The sequence below is a fragment of the Tursiops truncatus genome, chromosome 9 (genome assembly GCF_011762595.2).
Source record: "Tursiops truncatus isolate mTurTru1 chromosome 9, mTurTru1.mat.Y, whole genome shotgun sequence".
NCBI lineage: Eukaryota > Metazoa > Chordata > Mammalia > Artiodactyla > Delphinidae > Tursiops > Tursiops truncatus.
The window spans coordinates 20,991,198-21,016,080 of record NC_047042.1 but is presented as its reverse complement, the minus strand read 5'-3'; the positions used below and the strand labels follow the sequence as shown (position 1 = coordinate 21,016,080).

At 41.5% G+C, this 24,883-nt stretch overlaps 1 protein-coding gene across 1 annotated transcript in view; it reads left to right on the top strand.

The window, feature by feature from the left end:
* Positions 1–24,883, top strand: part of MAGI2 (membrane associated guanylate kinase, WW and PDZ domain containing 2) — a 1,339,714-nt gene that overhangs the window by 1,210,748 nt on the left and 104,083 nt on the right. Inside the window, exons 17-20 of the mRNA XM_033862934.2 lie at positions 13,964–14,149; positions 16,026–16,179; positions 20,995–21,190; positions 21,639–21,782. Coding sequence (XP_033718825.2) covers positions 13,964–14,149; positions 16,026–16,179; positions 20,995–21,190; positions 21,639–21,782 — 680 coding nt within the window. The remainder of the gene's footprint in view (positions 1–13,963; positions 14,150–16,025; positions 16,180–20,994; positions 21,191–21,638; positions 21,783–24,883) is intronic.

Below are 24,883 nucleotides of genomic sequence, written 5' to 3'. Positions count from 1 at the left end.
GGTAAAAAAATAATATATCTTGATCCCAAAGTCCACCTCCTCAATTTGGGATGATTCGTTGTCTATTCGGGTATTCCACAGGTGCAGGGTACGTCAAGTTGATTGTGGAGATTTAATCCGCTGCTCCTGAGGCTGCTGGGAGAGATTTCCCTGTCTCTTCTTTGTTAGCACAGCTCCTGGGGTTCAGCTTTGGATTTGACCCCGCCTCTGCGTGTGGGTCACCGGAGGGCGTCTGTTCTTCGCTCAGACAGGCCGGGGTTAAAGGAGCCGGTGATTCGGGGGCTCTGGCTCACTCAGGCCGGGGGGAGGGAGGGGTACGGAGTGCGACGCGAGCCTGCGGCGGCAGAGGCCAGCATAAAGTTACACCAGCCTGAGGCACGCCGTGCGTTCTCCCGGGGAAGTTGTCCCCGGATCCCGGGACCCTGGCAGTGGCGGGCTGCACAGGCTCCCGGGAGGGGTGGTGTGGACAGTGACCTGTGCCTGCACATAGGCTTCTTGGTGGCGGCAGCAGCAGCCTTAGCGTCTCATGCTCGTCTCTGGGGTCCAAGCTGATAGCTCTTAATCTCCTCTCCTCGTGCACCAGGAAACAAAGAGGCAAGAAAAGGTCTCTTGCCTCTTCGGCAGGTCTAGACCTCTCCTGGACTCCCTCCCGGCTAGCCGTGTTGCACTAGCCCCTTCAGGCTGTGTTCACGCCGCCAGCCCCAGTCCTCTCCCTGTGCTCCGACAGAAGCCCGAGCCTCAGCTCCCAGCCCCGCCCACCCCGGCGGGGGAGCCGACAAGCCTCTCGGCCTGGTGAGTGCCGGGCGGCACCGATCCTCTGTGCGGGAATCTCTCTGCTTTTCCCTCCGCACTCCTGTTGCTGCGCTCTCCTCCGTGGCTCTGAAGCTTTTCCCCTCCGCCACCCGCAGTCTCTGCCTGCAAAGGGGCGTCTAGTGTGTGGACACCTTTCCTCCTTCACGGCTTCCTCCAACTGTCTCTGTTTATTTTTTTTTTTATTTTGCCCTACCCAGGTACGTGGGGAGTTTCTTGCCTTTTGGGAGGTCTGAGGTCTTCTGCCAGCATTCAGTAGGTGTCCTGTAGGAGTTGTTCCACGTGTAGATGTATTTCTGGTGTATCTGTGGGGAGGAAGGTGATCTCCGTGTCTTACTCTTCCGCCATCTTCTCCAAAACCCGCTCCCATTTTTAAGGTTTAATTATAGATAGTAAATGTTACCCTTTTTAGTCTATAGTCTGTGAGTTTTGACAGATGTGTTTGGTTTTGTAACTACTACCACGAGGAGGTCAAGCCCTCTGCCCACTCTCAGCCCAGGCAACCGTGCATTTGTTCTCTGTTCTGTAGTTTTGCCTTTTCCTATATAAGTAGAATCACACAGTATGTAGCCACTTAGCGTAATGCATTTCAGATTCATGCAGGTTGCTTCATGTGTCAGTATCGGTTCCTTTTCAGTTGCTGAATAGTATTCCATTGTGTGAATGTAGCAGAGTCTGCTTATCCATTCCCAGTTGAAGGATATTCTGGTTGTTTCCTGTTCTGGGCAATTATGAATAAAGCAGCTGTGAACCTCTTCATATAGGTTTTCGTGTGAAAATACGTTTTCATTTCACGTGGGTAAATATCTAGGGGTGGAATTGTTGGTTCATGTGGCACCACTTTCCGGCATGGCTGTTCCATTTGGTATTTCCCTGGATGAGGGCTCTAGATGGTCCACATCCTCACTCACCAGTACTTGTTTTCAGGCTTTGTTGTTGTTTTTTAAATTTTAGCCATTCCAGTAGGTATGTAGTCGTTTCAAGTTACATTTCTTCCCTAAAGACTAATGATATTGAGGATCTTTTCATGTGCTCTTCTGCCGTCCTTATATCTGCTTTTTCACTTTTGGTCCCTTCCTTATAGAATGTAGTTGGTATTTCACTGTGGACAAAGAAACACACTTTGAGGTTCTTCAGCCTTTGTTTTCACATTTCTCATTCATTTATCATGGTAGAGTAATAAAAATCATTTGATGATGATCTCAAGTGAAGTTATTATGAAGACATATGTTGCTTAGTAAAACTGAAAACACATATAGTAACTATGCTTTAAAGTACAAGGGGTTAGGACTTCCCTGGTGGCGCAGTGGTTGAGAGTCCGCCTGCCGATGCAGGGGACACAGGTTCGTGCCCCGGTCCGGGAAGATCCCACATGCCGCGGTGCGGCTGGGCCCGTGAGCCATGGCCGCTGAGCCTGCGCGTCCGGAGCCTGGGCTCCACAACGGGAGAGGCCACAACAGTGAGAGGCCCGCGTACCGCAAAAAAAAAAAAAAGAAAAAGTACAAGGGGTTAGCGAAAATACATGTAACCAGAAATTCGTACGTTAAAATGTGTAGTATTTGGGTAAGAAAGATAAGGATAAGAAAGAAAAACCATCTGCAGTGATGGTCTCACTTTTCAAATAAGGAAACTCTGACGTGATTTATTTGGCCACTCAGAGGTCACACTGCAACTTGTTTTCAAAATTAATATGTGACCAAGATCTTCTAGCTCCTGAACACTTTGCTTGAGGGCCTATTCATATTTAGTTTTATTCAGTCATGCAAAATTACATTATTTCAAGTTAAAACATGATATACTCTATTAGTGGAACTTTGGCTTCTGTGGGAAACTGAGCAGCCAATAAATATTCATGTAATCTTCTGGATAACATATTGAAAAGGACAGCTGGCTCAGGAGGAATCATTTGCCTGGGTTAGTATCTGATTCTGTTTACATTAAGAAAATATTGCAAGAAGTTATTATCTACCCGAGGGCTTAGGGGAATACAATGAAAAAGCTGATATTGCACCTGATGGCTTTTGACATTTACCTATTGTAACAAGGAAACTGTGTGAAGATAGCCAAGTGACTTTTTACAAACACAATTCAGAAGCTATAAAAGGGAAAAAGGAGGTGGCAGAGGTAGAATACACTGCATCCGTAAAAATGAGAAACATGACTTGTCAGAAACACCTGCTTGTAACTATCAACCATTTCTACTGGGCCTGCTGAGAAATTACTGAAAGCCAAGTACATTGATGGGTGTGAAGTCTCAAAGGCAGTCGAGAGATATAGAGGAAAGAAAGTGTGGTTTCATTGAACATTTTTAACCAAATACCTGGGCTTGATGAAATGTAATTTTATGACATTTTCTGAACCCTTGAAAGAAATCAGTTGTTCTGCAAGAGGGAGGAGATATGGGGATATATGTATATGTATATGTGTAGCTGATTCACTTTGTTATACAGCAGAAACTAACACACCATTGTAAATCAATTATACGCCAATAAAGATGTTAAAAAAACAAAAAGAAATCAGTTGTCTTTTATATTTTATCTGTCAGGGCTACAGGAGATCACAGGACTTTTAAAGTTTGGGTACTTAAATTATTGACAATATTTTTTTCCCAAACAGATTCCAAATCTCTAAACTGGTATACCAAAATATTGATTGCAACAACTGACTTAAATTTACAAAAGATATTTTTAATTTCTAATTAGTGATCTCATTAACCATGTGTTATCTCTTCCCATTTCTTAGAAACCAATAAAATGGTAGTAAATGACGAAGAAAGGAATGAGTGGGGAAGCTATTTTAAAGACAAAAAAGTGGCAACTCATTTTGTAGGGCAAAGGAAGCCAAAAAGAGAAATGGATAGCCCAGATCTGCTCATTTTTTTTTAGAAACTCACAGCAGCTCAGAACTTTAAAAACCTGGGGGAGAATGGGACACAACAACCATGACCACCAGACATGAAATTTGTCTTTTTAAAACAGAAAAACAAGCAAACAATAATGAAAGAATACTAGAAGAAATGGAACAAAAGAAAGCTTCAAAGATTGCTCACTTACATGCTGTCAACTGCAAAGTGGCATTTTCCGTTGGCACTTGCCATCCACCTCTACAAGGATTAAATCATGCGCTGCTACAGCTGCTGACTCTCAACACCCCCTGAAAGGAGTTCAGGTGGGGAGCAGAGATGAGGCACTCTGTGCTCTGGGAAAAACTGGCAGAACAGGTCTTCAGATAGTTAGATATTTTCAGGAAAATATAGTATGAGCCCAATTCTTGCATCTGCTCATATGTAGAGAAGCACTAAAATCCTTCACGGTGACGTCTGCTCCTCGTGACTAGCAGTAACCTGCACAAGACTAGCAGAAACCTTCAGTAAAAAATATGTGTTTGATTGCATGTATTCCCCCTTCACCAAAATCACATATATACTGACCTTCCCCCCTGCCTCTTTGACGCAGTTTCTCAGAGCTATCTTGGGTGCTGTCTCCTGGGCTGTAGTCCTCGTTTTACCCCAAATAAAACTTGCAACTCTCACATTGTGCATTCCTTTTAAGTGGAGAATACATAGAGAGATAGAGGATATTACCATCATAAACATAGAATGCTATAAAAAATATGATTAAAGAAAGAATTCTCAGAAATTGAAAATATCTTGACTAAAATTTAAAATTCAACAGAAGGATTGAAAGGTAGAGTAAAGGAAATCCCACATGAAGTAGGACAAAAAGAAACAAAGTTTGAGAGACGTGATAAGAAAATTAACAGATCAATCCAGGAAGCCAATATCTAACTAATAAGAGTTTCAGAAAGAGGGGGCAGAGTTTCAGAAAGAGACGGCAAAGATATAGTGTAATAAAAGTTCCCCAGACCAAAACTAAAAGAAATGTCTCCATACTGAAAAGAACCACACCAAAATCCATCATTGCAAAACTTTAGAACACACACAAAAAAACTTTAGAACACAAGAAAGGAAACGGAAAAATAAATATATACAAGGAAAAAGAATCCCGAGGAGTTCAGACCTCTCAGTAGCAACACTGGATGCTAGAAGACAATAGAACAATGCCAGCAAATTTCTGAGGAAAAATGATTTTTTCAATCTCGAACTTCATACAATCTAGAATTCTAAGCTAGAATTCTATCAAATGAAGAAGGAAAAGTGATTTTTTAAACATTAAATACTGAACATTTACTTTCTCCCATGCATGGTTTCTTAGGAAGATACTGTAGGATGTGCTTTAGAAAAATGAAAGAGTGAATCAAAAAAAGCCTCTGGGTTTACAGACTGTGCATTCCACCTCGGAGAACAATAGGAATTCCCCGGAATAACACTAAGAGCGGACTTGAGGACAGCCGACCCGCCTCTGGGAGGGAGGTCTCCAGAAGGCTCAATTATGTAGATGACTTGAGCAGCTTTGGGGGATAAAATTAAGAATATAGAGAGAGCATATTGTAGAAGGGGGGGGGCAGGGGAATGATACAATCAGACACAGTGATTCAGGGTGGGAAGGAAGGAAAGAAATGAATCACAAAACACTACAGTGAATGATATTTACATGGTAAAACTGTAAACAATGATAACTGGTTTAACTAAAAATAGTGATAAAACATCCCAAATAAGGAGAGGAGGTGGGGTGCAGGGTGAGAGTGCTAAATCCTCTATCATAATAGGAAGTTAGTGTTTACTGACTCAAGTTGACAAATTGAGAAATAGCCATATAATATAATTTGACATGTGAAGAAGAAAGTAGAAAGGAGGTGGATTAGGGCAGGAGACTAAGGGTTTTCATTATAAGCATTTAGGTTGTCTTTTATTTTTTTAATTTGTGTGTATATTCCCTCAATTAAATTGTTTTAATTATGAGATTTCCAATCATTAGAAGATAGTACTATTATTCTGTTTACTTTGCCCCTTTTTACATCATGACATGAATTTTAAAATTTGTATACAATTCTCATTTTGTACAAAAATCCAGTATTTTCTAGCAATAATATGATAAGCCCTCTGTAATGAATTATAAATAAAAAGAACCTCTTAGTCAGGAACTAAATTTGTCATTATAAAATTGAGCAACTAACCCTTTGAAAGTTAGATTTGCATGTTTGGAATGGATGTATAGTACCACATCTCATCCCTGTGACTGTGTTTAAAAAGGAGCAAAACCACTTATTTTTCTGTTGTGCAGAGAAGAAACCTTCATCATTTTTTAATATCAGTAACTCTCTAAATTGTTTTTCCATTGTTACTGAGTCATCTTGCTGTTTGGTTGTTTGTAAGCAAAACTTACTAAAAGCCATACAGTTTTACTCACTAAAATTATTCAAGTTGAGTGACACAGAATTTCACCTTCTACTCCATGACTGGAAAATCATGGGTTGCTGATTTAACTAAGTGATGGAAATATATATCCTTTCCAGGGTCTTTGGAGGGAAATACAAAAAGTGTTGACTAGAGTTGATATTTGACTTAGAGGGACAGATTTTCTATAGCAACTTTCAGACCAAAACAGAATGTCCCAGCTACCTAGAAATTAGCAAGGTAAAAGGTAACTTCTTAGGATATACAATAAAATGAGATGTATCTCTACAGAAGATAAAGACTTAAATATCTAGAAATGGAGCTGCTCTTCCATTCTCTTCCTCTCCAGCTCGACATACCCACATGCGTACCCTTCTGGCACCTATAGATTTGAGGAGAATGGCTATTCTGCAGTTTCATTAGTTCCTGCAACTCTCATGTCTAGACATTTTGTCAGATTATGAGGGAAGTAAATCACAAGCAAAGAATACACAAACTCCTTGAAATGTGGTAGCATACATTCAAATCTATTTAAAGAAAGATGAAGAAGGATATTTGCTTTGTAGATGCTCAGTAACGATCGACTTACAAGAATATTTTCACAACGCAATAAGAGAATTAAGGTAATTTTTAGGCCTCTTGAATCAACATGGGAAGAATCAAGGATCTTTAAGAATAGAAATAGCAGAAATTATTTGGACTACCTTACTTCTAGTCATGTGCATGGGAATGAGAATGAGAAATGCAACCACCCCTGGAGAAAGAAATTGTTTTTGCTCCTTCCCCCACGACCCTTTGTGATAATTTTTCTTGGTAACTCTACCATATTCTCCTTTACGTCTTCCATTGCAGACAGTAAAAGCAATGGAGTGATATGAAGAGGAAATATATTATGGATATAGCCACATAGGATCAATTATATAACTTTCAGGGCCCAGTGGAAAATGAAAACGTGACGTCCTTATTCAAAAATTGTTAAGAAGATCAGGATGGTGACAGCACACCATTAAACCCAACACGAGACCCTTTTGAGTGCAGAGACCTGTGTGGTCGCACAGGTCACACACACATGAAACTGGCCCTGTGTCTACAAGTCCACCAAATCTTTCCAAACAAAGAAACCATGCCAAGCCAACCTCGTGTTCCAGGATAGGATAGTCAAGTCGTAGCTAATTACAGTTCCTAATGCAATGAGATTTCTTTCGATTACCAATTCACTTTCAGCAAAATAGTAGCATGCGAAGTAAGATACGGCTGATGAGTGTCTCTCTCTCTCCAACTGTGTAGTTAATAACTTTTTAGATGGTGCTTTGTGCCCTGGGAAACATGAGTTCGACTGGCCTCCCAAATTGCCAGTGGTGAGGCTCTCTTTCCATTCTCCCATGTGACCATCTGCTTGTTACCAACGGCAGGAACTAAACTGTTCAACCACAAGAGAATGACTCATGGGTGCTGAAGGGGGGAAAGTGCACTTTTGGAATCTGCAGTCCTTAAAACACCAGCTGCTCGGTTTGGGATTACAACTCATTTGGCTATGAAATTCAGGGAAGACGTTTTCGTTTTTGGAAATCTGAATTTTACAGACTTCTAGAGGAAAACAAGGCATGGAGTCTGCTTTTTCTTAATTTTACCACCATTTTTTTAAAACACCAAATACATGTTTTTCCTACATCTTCACCCCGTGACGACCAAGAAAATCTCTTTCAAAGGACACTGTGTCACACTCCAGGAAGGGACACCATCTAGCTAAATGTCACCATAGAACACTCTCATTCGGGACTTCTAGGAATGAAAGAGATGGAAAATAAGCAAGATTAATACTAGACTCGCAGACTTCCCTGGTGGCGCAGTGGTTAAGAGTCCGCCTGCCAATGCAGGGGACACGGGTTCGAGCCCTGGTCCGGGAAGATCCCACATGCAGCGGAGCAACTAAGCCTTTGCACCACAACTACTGAGCCTGCGCTCTGGAACCCGCGAGCCACAACTGCTGGGCCCACGCACCTAGAGCCCGTGCTCCGCAACAAGAGAGGCCACCACAGCGAGAAGCCTGCGCACTGCAACAAAGAGTAGCCCCCGCTCACCACAACTAGAGAAAGCCTGTGCGCAGCAACAAAGAACCAACGCAGCCAAAAATAAATAAATAAATAAACAAATAAATTTGTTTAAAAAATACTAGACTCGGGTTTCTGAAGGCAAAAAAAAAAAAAAAAATCAGGATTCATCATCATTTATTAGACAGAAACACCCTGTGAGAATTACTCTTCTGTTTTTCTTATATATAGAGAGGAGCTGGGCAAAGGCCTCACATCTGGGATCTCAGATAGGGAAGCATAATGATGGGTTGTAGGAACGCCGTCTACAAAGCATCCTCTCCATGCATCCTCCTCCGTGGATTTGATAGCACCCCCTTTACCACCGTGAGTTTTTCACTAAGGGAGCTGCGAATTAGCCTAGGGGCACTATGCTCTCTCTTCCCCAGAGTGATCTTCCTTTTTCTTACCACTCTCTGAGTCCACACCGGGACTCAATAGCTCACCCTACCTTTCTACTCTTATTGTATGTTACCTCTACCACAGATTTGCCGTTTGTGTTTTAGTTTAAATATTTTGTATGATTATCCCTCATCTCCGCAACTGGACTGGGAGTTTCTTGAGGGCAAATACCATGTATTTATTTTATTATTGTCTTCCCCACTGCACCTAGCATTGTGTCTGTTACTCAGAAGATGCTATGCAGCAATGTGTTGTTGATAGAATAATTGATTCTCCTGCCCCAACCCACAGTTTTAAAACTAGGCAGTAAATAATCTTCACAGAGTATTTTAAGAAAACCAACTGGAATCATCCAATTAAAAACTTTTTTTTCTTTTCATGCCAGGTCATAGCTTCTAAACCCAAACTAACTTCTCTTGCCTCTTTAAGCTAATGACTTGTTGTTTAACCTTCACAAATTAATGGAATTGTGAGCTAACGACAGTTTATGCTACCGTTTGCCTTTGAAGTGTTTATTTTTGTCATGTTCACTTCAGAAACTTCTCGCTTGTTAGTTTGACGTGATTGATGCAGAATTCACTTTCCCCATCTAATGCTTTCCTCCATATACAGCTCCACTTTGTGGAATCTGTTAACAAGGAGATAATTAAATGTAAAGATGAGTCTCAGGCTCTTCCGTCTCTGAAGTGGAATACCTATAAGACAACAAGGAAATACGGGGGGAAGGTGGGAGGGAGATCCACTACTCCCTTCCCCCAGGGTGGTGCAGCTAATAATCTCACGAATAACCCACCACCAAAAACTTCAGGAGGAAAACACGAAAGAAAAAAAAAAAACCCTCCCACCTTCTTTATGGGAACTGACCCAAGATAGAACACAAGAGCTCATTGGTTGACCAATGGCTGAAGGAGCCTGGATAGACCATAAATGGTCCCAGAGGAGAAACCAACAGCCAAAAGGGGGGATCGTTGCTTCCTGTAGTGGTTGTGGCTAAAGACCCAGAGAATCCAGGCCTTTAGAACTAACTTAGAGAGCATGTGGTCCAACTGAGTATGTCTGGATATTCCTACTAAAACAAGTGTTCTGTGTTGGGCAGTGCCAAAAGAGTCAATTTATCTACAGGAAAATATACAACATATTGCAGTGTAAGTGCACAGTAGTGTTTTACCCAGAAATGAATAAAGAAAAAAAAAAAAAAAAAGACGGGTTTCTTTTTCCAGAACTTATGTGATTTGCAACTAAAGGGAAATTTCTAACTGGTAATACATTGTCTCCTTCCCAAATGTCAGTATGTCCGAAGCCGCATGACACTGCAACTTTTCCCAAATATCTGCGTATCCTAAGCACACTGTGTCAAGAAGCCTTACCCAGAGACTTGATTTATGTTGCTGCCCGACAGACGATGTCTGGAAGGCATGCTGTCTACATGGACTGTGCTCCGGCATTACCTTAGTCATCAATTCTAAGAGCATTAATGAGTACCATTCATCCCAATAATAGAAACCAAGGTCAGGGCCTCCTCCATGCTCTGTAATTCCATTAGCAATGCACAGAAAGCACTTAGGTCATAAGCTCTGTAGACCTCAGGATTGAGCAAACGGAGCTGCGTCTTGTTTTCGGAGAGAAACTTCTCTGAGCACACCCCTTGTCAATGATTTGTTGTACAGCAGCATTTGATGTACTTACACAGGTAGGGGAAATGCTGGTAAAGGAAGGTGAGGCTGTCTTCAGCTGCCAAGAGTTTCAAATACTGTTTTTATTAAAGTAAATGCCAATAGAAAACAATTTGAATAAAACCATTTGAAGCACTTCAATGACTGGATGTACATTTCTACATCGTGTACTCATTCAGATATTACGTAAGCCACTCCATCGTTCCATGGGTCTGCCATAGAATTTATTTTAGTTCTCGTTCTTTTATCTTGGATTTTATTGATTTATTTTCGTTTTTATGCGACGTACCCTAATAAAGTGAAAACGGCCTTGAAACTAAGCGTTATCACTATATGCAAATAATTCTATTTAGAATGAAACTTTCATCTTGAAATCTCAAGCAGCATGCTTCCTAAGCTAAGTCTCATCAGTCAGTCCTTCACTCCTCATAATTCAAATTGCTTTCAACCTGCCACATATTACAAAAAGAAGGAAGTAACCCCGAGATTTGAAGCCACAGGTGTGGGTTTGAATCCTGGCTTTGACACTTTTTTTTCTCAATGGTTAAATAAACATGATTATTAAATTTTTACAGCTATTTCACATTGTAGCTGTAAGGAGTGAAAATAAGTTCCTAATACAGTCCCTGGATACTAACAAGTAATAGCTTAGTGTGTGTGTGTGTGTGTGTGTGTGTGTGTGTGTGTGTGTGTGTGTGTGTGTGTGTGTGTGTGTGTGTGTGTGTGTGTGTGTGTACGAAATCTTGTTTGGAAACGTTTGGAGTTTCATGCCCAGTAAATTATAAATGATACACAGTAATGGAGGGGAGCAGAGGCATGAATAATTCAAAACAGCAAATCATCCATATATCATTTGCATGTGTTTTGAAATGTATTTTTAAATTTCATTTCAAATGTGAGTGTTTCTAATACCCAAAGAAATTACTTCAAAGGAACGACACTACGATGTGAAGTCCTCGCTAAATGGCATGAGGAGCTGTCCAGTTTCCCTGTTCTCTCCTCTCCACCCTCTTCTCCCCTCCCCTTCTCCTCATGCCTTGCCTGTCAAAAGGCAGCAGCCACAAAGAAACCACTTCAAGCAAAGCTCCTGCCTTTCACTCTCCCCTGAATCAGGGCCACTGGTGAAGCATTTACGATTCCCTCCTCAGAGGCAGCCTGCACTCACCAAATGAAAGCCCTGGGCATTCAGGGAGCACTTGAGTGGAGGGAGGAGATGGTGAGGGCGAGAGAGGCAGCATGGGGCTCTGCTTAAGCGCAAAGGCCGTGGAATCTGACAGTCTGGGATTCTAAACCCTGGTCAGCCTATGTGACCTTGGGCAAATTGCAGACTGTTTCATGCCTCAGTTTCCTCCACCGTAAACATGCAGTGATAATGCTATCAGGTATCTCATATGGTTTGTTAAAGATCAAATTGTATTTATTTTAATGTAGTTATAATAGTGTGTGTGTGTGTATAAGGCTCAATGTGGTTAATGCGTCATATACAGAAGAGATCTGTATTATGCTGATTTCCCTTTGGATAATAAACTCTTACTTATAAGTTGATGTTTTCCTACAGAGACCTGCAACACCTTTTTTGTGAAACCTGAGAGAAGCAAACAGGATTCTTGACCTCATCTAGTGTCTGCATTTTCCACAAAACATATCTCTCTTTCCCAAATGAAGCTGTTTTAGCTGTTACAGGTTTACCCCATGCAGACAGAATTCGAGCCGGTGCCTACGTACAAACACACACACATCAACCGTGATATCGGAAACACTTAAAAATAATCGTAATAAAAAGAATGAATGAAAAGTTAATACTTAGCAATTCTTAATGCCAAGCACTGTTCTAGTCATTTTATGTATGATAACTCATTTACTCCTCAGAACCATCCTGTGAGGGCAACTATATTATTATCCCAATTTTACTGTTGAAATACAGAAACTCAGAGAGATCATGTAGTTGTTCAAAGGTCGGGATAGGTAACAATATACGCATTATGACCCAGGAGATCATATCATTTATTGACTGTTCCAGGACACTCTTGAACATGAAAGGGGGCAAAAACAGCAACAAAAGTTCACTCTAATTACGGGTGAAGGCCAAACAGCTTGCAACACCCATATCATGTTATGCAGTTAGTAAATGAATGAGTTCTTATTACATTTCTACTTGAGCAATATATTGTCCTAAGACTGTCGAAGGATCATTAGTATGCTGTAAGTGAGGTGTTCTTAATTAAAGCCATCCATGCTTGTGGTAAATAAAACTGTGTTTGAGCTTGCAACATGATTAGCTTCACTTCAGAGATGCAGGCTCAGCCGGTATTTTTATATGCTACCTGTAACCTTTTACAACAGAAATATGATCAAGGTATTGGTTCATTAACTCTCTGATTGTCCTTCCTTACCATGGCCATTAGCTGATGTTCTGCCTTTCACTGTAACACATACACAAGATTGAGAGTTTAAGGGACAGACATCCCTGGAGCATAATGAACGGTGGAGTGCGTCTTTGCCTCTTTATGCAGATGAAATCAGTCCCTGACTTCCACAGGGAGAGCAACAAGTCATTGACAGGCAATTTCCCCACTGGGGCTCCTGTCGTGGAGGAAAAAAGGAAAGGAAACAGCTTTCTATATGGTCAGCTTCTTGAGGGCACTTATAGGGACACTGTGCACTATTGATGTCCAACCCCAGGAACAGATAACCTGGTAGGAACTCAAACAATGACACTGAATACGAGTCAACCTGCTAGAAAATCTATATCCCCAAGAACCTGGCTCTCCCCACATATATAAATGAATAATGAAAAAGAAAATGAATTTTCATTGTTTTAAAGAGACATATACCATATTTCATCAATTGTAACACATTTTTCATATTTTAATATTTCAGAAATTAGCATGTTACGTCAGAGTGTCATTGTTTAATTGCCAGAGTTGTTTTTTTTTTCTATTTTTCTTTCTTGTTGTCCATAAAAAAAAGGTATATCTTAGCATCAATGACATCTTAGATTTGATGAAATATATTATCTACCAGATATTAGCAAGATCTCAGCACCGCTTGCATTGAATCAGAAAGAAGAGGTAATAGTTGAAAACTGCATCAGCCTTTAAACTACAGCTTAGTAGATAAGTAGGAAGTTGGTCATAACTTCTTCACCAGCTGGGTAATTCCCATATAACTATTTTTCTCCCTTTCTTGTTTTCTCCTCTCAGTAAAACAGAAAAGGGTAGATGTTAGGTTCCCAGCATTTATTATATTTTTCTGAACTGTATTGTTGTCCCCAGAGTATGAGCTCTTTGGGCACAGTGTTCGACGTCTGTGGTTCTCAATTTTTTGCATGTATTAGAATCTCATGAGGAGCTTCTTGAAAATCCATCGTCCTCCCCTCCTACATGAACATTCTGATTTGCAAGGTCTAGGATAAGACCCAAAGAGCTGTATTTTTAATCCTAGGGTGATTATGATGGTCCATGTGTTTGGAATTAGCCCGTCACTGCGAAGGACTTGAATTTAGAGACTCCGGTGTCAGTAGTATGCACAGAGCTGTACTTGATAGGGATGATTGTAATCTCAAGAGGCAAATACACTGACAAAAGGAAGAATTCTGATATTGCATTGTTTCGTATGCGGCTGATACTCAAAGGTAAAACATGTACTGGTCATGCCCCTAATACCTGTTTCTGTTGGGGATGTTTCTGTAGCTGTGCCACATAAAATTGGACGCATCATTGATGGGAGTCCCGCAGATCGCTGTGCGAAACTAAAAGTGGGAGACCGGATCTTAGCAGTGAACGGCCAGTCTATCATCAACATGCCTCACGCTGACATCGTGAAGCTCATCAAGGATGCAGGTCTTAGTGTCACCCTTCGCATCATTCCTCAGGAGGGTGAGTGCCTGCACTGGGGTCGTGGAGCCCACCTGGCTGCGGTCAGGGTGTCAGAACATCAGAAGTTGTTTTTTCCATTTTTGCAAAAATTAACACTCTGCTGCAACCCATATCCTGTTTACTCAATACCAGTTTCATTCAAAGATCAAGCTATACGGTGTTGTAGATAACTAGTGTGAATCCCGAGGCACTGGCTTATTCAGTCTTTCCCTTTGGTCCCAGCAGTACTGTTTTTATGGTTATATTAAGCCAGAACCCATTCAACAGAGATGATAAATTTACAAATCTGGCGGAAAAAAAATATTCATGTTAGCAGTTAAGCTCTGGAGGATTCTTCAAAGATCGATTTTGAAAAGCTTGGGGAAGTTGTGGTATAAAGAGAGCTCATTTAGGAAATGTTGCATCTGATAAGAATTTTAAATTTCCACTTAGCCTTTTGAATTTCTCTGTGCAAGGACTCCCCCCTGAGGCTTGAGGAGTAGCGAGCATTACAACTCACAACCAAGCCTTAAGGGACCACGGAATTCTCTGAGCACCGATTCACCATCACTTCACCATTTCCAGACACAGTGGGTTCATTACTAGCTGCTGGCTCATTAATGACATTTGGGAATTCAGCCTCTGGAGCTCGCTGGTGAGTGGACCACAGTGCCCACGTGGAGAAGGATGGGCTCACTCACCTCTGTCCCCTCTGGTTTACTCGGTCTCCTCCTTTCCTCTGGGGACTATCTAACAAGCAGACATCAACAGCCGCCTGACTATAAATAGAAAACAGTGATTCTCAGTGGAGGTGATTTTGTCCCCCCAGGGGGCATTTGGCAATGTCTGGAGACATTTTTGGTTCTCATGATTGGGCCAGGGGTGCTACTGGTGTCTAGTGGGTAGAAGACAAGGATGCTGCTCTGTAAACATCCTACAGAGCCTAGGACCACCCACCGCAGCAGGAATTATCTGGCCCCAAGTGTCCGTAGTGCCAGGGTTGAGAAACCCTGATACAAGTGGAGGAGAAATTTTAAAATTTAGGGTGAGAGCAAAGAAAGGGGAGAGTGATTTATAAGGGAATGCTAATAGATCACTTCTTTTTTGTCACCAGTCAAAAAAAAAAAAAGACCATTTTTAACTTGTTATCTGAAGAAAACATTATGTATAAAATATTCAACAGAAGTTAACTCTAAGCAAAATTGGTCACAAAAGACTTGCTTCTCCCTTCCCAGTATGAAATGTGTCTGTCCTGCTCTTATTCCAACATGGAGAGATAACTTCAGTTGAAAATTTGATGCTAAACAAGAAAGACCAAGAAGCAGTTTTAACAGAGAACAACTTACGAACCTTCCTCTGTCCAATGTTCTTTTCTCTTTCCAGAGAACCATGGAGTACAGAGGGTTATTAGGCAATAAGACTAACAAGGAACTGAAGAAAGGATTGTGAAAAGCACTTACTTTTCTTATGGTTAATTCCTTATCCAAACTTTGGAATACTGGTAGGACTTCTCGTTACAACCAAAAAAGTAGTGGCTAAAACACTTTTCTTGCAGCAAGTAATGCTGGAACAAATAGAATATATTTTAGAGCTTACTCCTTAGAATTATTTTTCATCGTTTTAATAAGTTTTTCATGGTAATCTTTTCTTCTGACAAAATGACGAGAGATTGTGTTCATAACCTTGTTCAGCAGCCTCGTGATTAATGGAAGAATACTAATTCCAGGAGCCGTCTTAGAACTTGCTAAGTCTATGCTGCTGTCTTAAAACCTAACAGAAACTGGAAGAACCAAAGCCCTGAGTCATGTGAGGAGGCAGAGGAACCAACTCTGGCCACCTGTTGCCCTTTATCAAATGCCATCCTGACTGCATTTGCCTCTTTGGTTTCCCACCGCAGAGCTCAACAGCCCGGCCTCGGCGCCCAGCTCCGAGAAGCACAGCCCGCTGGCCCAGCAGCACAGCCCGCTGGCCCAGCCCAGCCCCGCCACCCCCAACAGTCCTGTCGCCCAGCCAGCTCCTCAGCCACTTCAGCTGCAGGGACATGAAAACAGGTAAAGTCTCCTCTGGCTTTTCTGCTTCTGAGTAGTGAGGGACGTAGAGGGAGAGAGAGTTTGGGACAGGACAGGTCCCAGGCAGGAGAGAGATTTGCATAATGTAGAAATCAACGTGTGCACCTTTGTGTGATTTTGAGATTGTATGTATGTTGTAAACGTAGTTTCATTAGCAAATACAGGTGTCTGTCCTTCACAGTAAGAGAAGCTTTCCTGAGGAAATGATGCGTCATTGCAGATGAGTAGGTTTAACTAGCTGAAGAGCACATTAAGGAGGGTCCAGACAGAGTCACATATACAATATACAGTATCATATACAAAGGCCCTTTGGCAGGAGGTAGTAGGCAAGCACGAAGGAGGGAAATAAGGCCAGTGTGGTGGGGGCAGAGGGGCAGCAGCATGGTTTGAGATGAAGCCAGTGAGGCTGGCTGGTGAGGAACTGCCCTAAAGCGTCTCATAGGTTTGTTAAAGATTTTTTTTTTTTTGGTGGTACGCGGGCCTCTCACTGCTGTGGCCTCTCCCGTTGCGGAGCACAGGCTCCGGACGCGCAGGCTCAGCGGCCATGGCTCACGGGCCCAGCCGCTCCGTGCCATGTGGGATCCTCCCGGACCGGGGCACGAACCCGTGTCCCCTGCACCAGCAGGTGGACTCTCAACCACTGCGCCACCAGGGAAGCCCTTGTTAAAGATTTTGATCTTTATCGTACGTGTTGTGAGAGGTCATTGGAGGGTTTTAAGCTGAGGACTGACATCCTTGGAGTAGCTTTTCAAGATCTCTCAGTTGGCCCCGTAGAGAGCACGCTGGAGGCTGATCAGAATGAATGAAGTTAGAAGTGGCCGCGTGTCCACCGAGCCATGCACACGATGGCTCGGAGAATAACGGCGGTGTGGAGGTGGGAAACGTTGAAGGATTTGTGAGCCTGAATGTAAGTTAGTATTTTTACTGCATTTTACCTTATATCCACCTGCCCACGGTCGAATGAGATTCTTCCATTTCACATCACAAACTAATGTGATCAGGCCCTGTGAACTTGCAGAATAAAAGGCTGCCATAGGAAAACAACACTGTCTTCTTATTGAGACGTGTGTGTAACGGGGAGCCTGGGTTAGGTTGCACCATTAAAGAAAGAGATGAAGACATGTTCCCATGTTGGTTTTGCCCTTTCAAAGGAGAAACATAGAACAACCCATGGGAACATCTCAGAAAACAAAACCCTCACTGGTCCTTTCCGTGATTCTAACGTTTTCTGAACATCTGCTACCCATCTCCTGCCTCCCCTGTTGGTGAAGATGAAGTGAGACCCCGTTTTTGAGTCCCAGAACTTTCTGCGTTTACCACTCACAATGTTGCAACGCCAATACTTGCCCTGTGCCAGAAGTGTTCTTTCCGTGAAGCCCTGTTCTATTCTGATTTCTCCCATTTGCTTTCATAGCAAAATAAATATCTATTGTCCTCCACTGTTTATGGTTTTAATATAGTCCAGGGAAGAAAAAAGACTAAGCCCCATAAGGTACATGATACAGAGGCAAGAATTTGACAGTCCAGAAGAGGAGTATGTCCTGGGTGCCTCCGTCATAAGCCCGAGGTCCGTGGGCTTTCACCATGTGTGGTTTGGACACATTGCACTGGCTTTCCCCGGGATTCACTTGAGATTTAGGAGGAAGGACCTGAGTGTTCCAGCAGTCTCCGAGCCAGCTTCAGACGCTTCCTCCTGGCTCTGCCACTGTCAATTAAACCTCCCAGCCACAATTGCTTCTTCCCTTTCCAGAGTTAAACTTTCCTGAAATTGGACTCTTGCTTCTGGCCTGCAGGTGGGTAATCTCATCCCTAGTGTGTTATAGTTCAGTGGGGAGAATGACAGATGGGCAAGGCCACTATCCTGTCCCCATCAGCTACTAGTTACAATCGGGGACTCGGCCGCTGTCAAAGAAGCAACAGCCTTTGGATAGTTTTGTTTTTGGTTTTGTCTTTGTTTTTGTTTTGCCTGACTGTGGGATAAAATATTTACTGACTCTGGTATTAACAGATTGACCTGGTCCAAATTTTTATAAATTACCAACAAATTTACCCGGAGTTCTTAGCTGTTTTTGCTTCAGTAATATTAAATGCCTGGGAAGTGCCCGCTCCTGTTCTAGGGTCCTTTCCTGCCACTGAGGTTTCCTGGCTTAGCTGTTTGATTGTTAGTAGGTGGCTCTTTTCCAAATGAATGAAGAGATTCCATAATCTCACAGATACTAGAACCATTTTTCTAGCTGCATTTAAAAATGGTCATGGTATCAGAGAGAAACTCTTTGCCTTTTTCTAGATCAGGCTACAGATGTCTCCAAGACAGCCTGTATGCCAAGCACACAGTATGAATTTTCTATTAATTCATTTTTACAAGAAGTGCCCACCTGCATGTCAAATTGAGCCAGTTTCCATGTTAAAGTGGGATAAAATAAAGTGACAATCTGCTCGCAAATTTTTATCTTATGAGTTAGGAGAAGTGAATGTTTTATCCTGTCCTATTTACTCTTGAATTGGCTTCCTCGTGACACTCTGCACACCTCTACTCGTTTCTCTGTCTCGTAACATCCTTTTGGTGCATGCTCAGGAAACAAAATAATTTGAACATGAACATAAGCAATAACATAAGAAATAGCAGTTTAACATAAGAACATAAGCAATGAACATAAGAAATAGCAGAGATCACCTTCCCAGCAAAGGCAATCATTATTTACTTCTTTTAAATAGCAAGATTAGTGGAAAGCATTGGAAATTGACTTCTTTCATAGACTTTGTGCACTAGATGCTGCAGGCTGGAAGCAATTCTTGAAAGGCCCACATGAGGCAAAAGCCCACCGTAAGATCCCCTACCACACGGGCAGCATTTTTGATTCTGGAACTTATTCATACCGTAAAATTCTGCTAGAATTTACCATTAGCAATCTGGTTTTATCATCTCTAAAGTCTCTTTAATAGTGGAATTAATAGCTACGAAGAGTTATACTGATATACAATCTACGAACCTTTCATAAGTAAAGGAACTTTTAAGAGGCTGTTTGTTTTTAATGATCCTGAGTTCTCCTTAAACTAAAGTGTTTCACAAATTCAGAGTAACAGCTTTTGCCCTAACTAGTGTATCATTCACTTAAAAGTTAACAACACTCATAAAAATTAAGTATATTTTCCTTATTAAAGAATTCTTCTTCAACATGAAATCCTGTACGTGACACTGTTGAATGAAATGGGAATGCCCAGAGGCAGGCTTGGATGGCTGCTGTTACAAGTTCTAACTGTCCCTGTTTCTAAGGCTCTGGGGAGACTCTTAACATCTCACCCTCTTCTGCTATACCTCATGACACATCTGGTTGGAAACGAAGCTCGTAATGGATATTCCATACCAATACCACAGAGATAATGAAAATAAAGTGACTGTGCTATAACTTAAAACAATGTGACATCTAAACCACCAAGCACATGATTTCTAAAAAGGAACCGAGACACACCAACAAATGTCACCCAGTCCAATTCCTTTTGTTTAATTCATGTGTTTGCCTAGTTAAGCATCTTATTCAAAGCGTATTTTAAATAATTCTATTCTCAGAATGCACACTCTCAGTAGGTGAGTGGGCAGCTTCCTGAGGTATAAAGCAAAGCCTAAATTATGCATCTCACAAAAGGAATGTGTCACTTCTGCAAGTTAAGTAACAAATGGGAACTACTCAAAGCGTTATTAAAATAACTGCATTTCTAACCCCCTTTCAAAACCCTGAATAAACACATCTATTGCCATACACTATCAGTGTGTGAATGTGTTTTTCTAATCGACCTGTATCCCTAAGTAGCTCATTATATGGAGTGTTTTCATGGCAACAGGCAATGAACTACAGAGTTAAGTGGCCTCTATATTATGGTGATCATTTTTTCAGTTTATCTTATTAATGATCCCATAATTGTAGGTATTGGCTACTTTAGCCCTTTTTTGGCCCTGGAAGCCCCTCAATTTAGAGCAATTTGGATTCACAAAACAGAACTAAACAATTCGTTTTGGTCTCTGTATTTATTAATAACTAGAAACAAGAAATAATATCTAGAAACAAGAATAAGACAAGTGTTAGACATAAACACTTTTGCCTTTCCTTCTGTCTAATGACCATGATAGTGTCTGGTACTAAGCCCAAGAGTTATGGTCTAGTATTTAAACCTCTGTGTGATATGTTTCTACTTTTAGCAATGACCCAGTGACTTTCTGCTTGATTCGTAGTTGGTGATTATACTTTACTTTCACTCCTTTAACCTCTGTATGATATTCAAAAAGCCCCAAGCTAACAGGTTAAAAGAGCCTTTAGTTAGATATTCATAGAGTGTTTAGAGATCACTTCAATCATGTTTTCATGAAGTAATGGATGCTGTGTGTGTGTCAGAGAGAGAGAGAGAGAGAGAGAGAAAATTGAAACCGTTGGTTTACTGATATTAAGACAGACTGTTGTTTGGGGATGTACAGTGAAGTGTGTGAGTCCCTAGATTTGCTGCAGTTCCACAGTTTTTAAATAGCAAAGTCAAAGAAGGTTATCCCTAAGTCCTTTTCCACAAAGTTCTAAGTGACCATCACTTTCACCTTGATTTCTTAAGGAGCCAAATGAAAAGTATACCGTATGGCATTTGTCAAAGATTTTAAAATAATACTTATCATTTATTGAATCTTCTCATTAATCCTGAACATGAAAAGGACCACCAAGAGGTGTGGCCTCTACATGCCCGGAGGTCCTAAAGTCATTCGAATCTCCTTAGAATGCTGAGATGCCAAAGCAAGTACCATTTCCATTCATTTAGTTACAGGTCAGAAGTAAAAGCAAGGCAAGATGTGAAACCAGATATCCGACAGCCTCCGTTCACGGACTACAGGCAGCCCCCACTGGACTACCGGCAGCCCCCAGGAGGGGACTATCTGCAAGCCCCGCCCTTGGACTACAGGCAGCCCTCCCCTGACACCAGGCAGTTCCCTCTGTCAGACTACAGGCAGCCCCAGGTACCTCAAAGATCCTGTTGCATTTGTTTCGTTTTTCCAATCAGCAGACCTGTCATTCACACACACACACACACAACTCTGGTGCATTTATTTATGGTGCTCAACAGCAGTGAATGAGAAAATTCAAAGGAGAGATAATATCACTTAGGCCTATATGCAATAGTTACATGTTTGCCACGTCAAGAGATGAGTACTGAAGGATGTGTATGAAAGTCAACAAGCTACCCAGCGATTCTTTTAATGACTGAGGAAACTGTGTTCAGATCTGCTCAGGCCTTTGGAATCTTGTCTTGCATTTTGCTAGATGGGGAAATCACATTACTCCTCACGATATCGTATCAGTTGGAACACGTTAACTATGAGAGAGAAGGAGAACAGAGGGACAGACCGTGGAAGCTTCTCTGGTATTAAACAATTGTTTATTCTATTTTCTCCCCAACCCCGAAAGGATTTTGATTATTTCACTGTGGACATGGAGAAAGGAGCCAAAGGATTTGGATTCAGTATTCGTGGAGGGAGGGAGTACAAAATGGATTTGTACGTGTTGAGATTGGCAGAAGATGGGCCAGCAATAAGAAACGGAAGGATGAGGGTAAGAGTGTTCTCTTTTTATAGAATTGCTTAATTCTGAAAGAAACGCTCCTTGTGGTGTCGGAGGAGCAGTGAGACCTGCTGTTAAGCAAACTGACTTGATGCAGACGTTGCCTTCTTTCCATTTCATGATCCAGTTTTCTAAAGGTTTGCCCAAACATTGTTTAAGAATTATCTCTCATTTTCCTTCTTATGGCTTCTAATTGAAAACTCTCAAGATGGTGTTTTACATATATATATATATATATATATACACACACACACACACACACACACACACACACACACACACACACATATACACATATATATATATACACATATATATGTATGTTTCTCTAAAGAACAAACGAAAGAAAACAAAGTAATCTAAGAAATAGCTTGAAATGGAAACATGGCTCCATAATTTTTTGCGTGGTTTGAGGATTCAGTTTTTATCTGAGATTGAATCTTTTGAAATTTATTTTGAGTTTCATGCTTTTTTCTTCACACGGTTTTGTGTTTCTTTGGGACTTCTTTTGAGTTGACTGGCTTTGGCTTTGACGTTGGGCAGAAAGAAGCAGGAGAAAGGGGAATGAGGCTTCCTGGATATATGTTGTCCTTAAAAATGGTAGCAGCCAAAAATGTTCCAATTAGAGTTTAAGCTGAGGGCGGATTTTTAATGTAATAGTTACTTTGAGGCGTCTGGTTGACGCATAACTGATTCTTCCTCTAAAGGTGCGAAACAAAACTTGAGAACAATACAGAACATTAGTCAGTCTCTCTATAAAATGTCATCTAGGAAGCACATAGAAAAGGTCAGTTATTATAAATAAAATCTAGACTTATTCTTGTCCTCCCTCCTTGTTCTTTAAGTTAATACAGAAAAGCTGTGTTTCTTGGGTTCTAGAGCTTCAGATTCTCGTGCTGAGTTTCACCAACCGATTGCTCCTGTCAGTGGAATGAAACTGTTATTCCTACCACCCAGTCTGCCATTTCTATAGTCTCATTTCCGAGTCAGTGAATCATCCATGGTGCAGAAGTAGAAAGTGTAAATGTGTCTATTTCTCTCCATGCCTTTACAGTCCCTTGACAACTGGGAAGTATCCAAGTTGGAATTTGAACCCAGGCAAGGCTGACTCAGGAGAATGACAGTCCCCGCCTTGATCCAACACCAGCCTCCTCTTACCCCTTCTCCATGTGGTTTTAGAATAGGTCTCTGCATGGTTTCTTAGCTCCCGGTTCCCACTTTCTTAACATGCTGCAAAGCCAACTCACAAGTGGTTCAATAGAACAAAAGTAATCTTTGCAGTGCATTGGAAAACAACACAGCACAGAAGCCGTGAGTGAGATGACCAGAGCCCTGAGAGAGGGGACCTCCCCTTACCCCACAAGTGGATTTTAGAGGTGTGGGTTCCAAACGGTGGCCACATTTTATAACAAATGATGGCCACATTTTATAACAAATGGTCTAAATGGCTAATCAAAATTTAAGCCAGAGCAGTAGTTCTCAGTGTGGTCCCTGACATCAGCATCCCCTGGGAATGTGTTAGAAATGCAGATTCTCCGGCCCCGTCGCAGACCTACTGAATCAGAAACTCTAGGAGTGAGGCCGCCAGGCTGTGTTTGTGTAATCCACCTCCAGGTGAATCTGGTACAAGCTGAAGTTTGGGAACCACTGAGCTAAAGGGAAGCTGTCATGACATAGGTACGGCACAGTTAGGATGTGTGTGGCTCAGGCTTCGTTCATTCCCCCTAGATCCTGTCCAGGGAGTTTTCCATCCTGTGCCAGTGGTTTACCTCAGGTCCTTAAATCCGTGGAAACACAGATTTAGAATTCTGTAGGCAGGTGCTCCATTTTAGGAAAGATGCTTTTTCTTCTGGCAGGTGATAAAAATGAGTCCTCTACCTGGGTTTCAGCAAATGGTATTTTCACTTCTTGTCAAAGATTATAGAAATAAGCAATATTTCACCATGTTCCATGTCATTTTTATAAAGCAATGCATTCTTTCTGTGTACAGGCTGTCCAAAAGGAGTTATTATGGCCAGTTTTCGATATTATGGGTGTTTATTTTGGACTTCTATATATATTTCTAGCTTTTAATTCTCAAAGAAAACAAGTCACTTGAAAGTCACAGAAATTCTAAGGATCAGATTTTACTGTTCGATTTTATTTCTGATCTTTAAAATAAGGCTAGGAACTTGGCAGGGATGAATGGATGACTTTTTTCTGCTTTTAAGAGTTATACTTAATATTCAGATGTTCTGGGTTTTTTTTTATTTATTTTATTTATTCTTTTTTGGTTGTGTTAGGTCTTCGTTGCTGCATGCGGGCTTCCTCTAGTTGCAGCGAGTGGGGGCTACCCTTTGTTGAGGTGCGAGGGCTTCTCATTGCGGTGGCTTCTCTTGTTGCGTAGCACGGACTCTAGAGCTCAGGCTCAGTAGCTGTGGCGCACGGGCTTAGTTGCTCCGCGGCATGTGGGATCTTCCCGGACCAGGGCTCGAACCCTTGTCCCCTGCATTGGCAGGCGGATTCTTAACCACTGCGCCACCAGGGAAGCCCTGTTTTGGATTTTTGTTACTCACGGATTCTTAACGGCATCAACGGAGAACTTGTCTAGGGTAACAAACTCCATGTCAGGGAAGGAAACTACTTCATCATGTAAGTTCAAAGGTGCTACTAGATAATACAAACGTATTAACTACTGTTTGAATTTGATAAATATTTTGTATCTGTAGAGTTAAAGATCAACAATTGTTCTTGATCATAGCACATAACTAATTCAGATCTTGTTTTAATGTTTATTATCAAATTTAATCATTTAAAGCTAATCTTTTCTACCTTCATTAGTACTTACTAATTAGCAATAACCTTTAATTCACAGATGTGTTTAAATTATTTCAGCAAGGACCGGGATAGATTACTATTTGCATGACTCAATGGTTTGATTATTTTAATGCATAAACTCAATAACATATAGGTTCCCAATTTGGGAATTTAACAGTGAAAATAATTCGGAACTTATTATAAAATTCCCCCTTGATACCGTTGTTGCCCAGATGCGTATAGATCTTAAATATCTGTGCAGATGATGCTTACAAGGCAGCTGTTCATTCCATGGG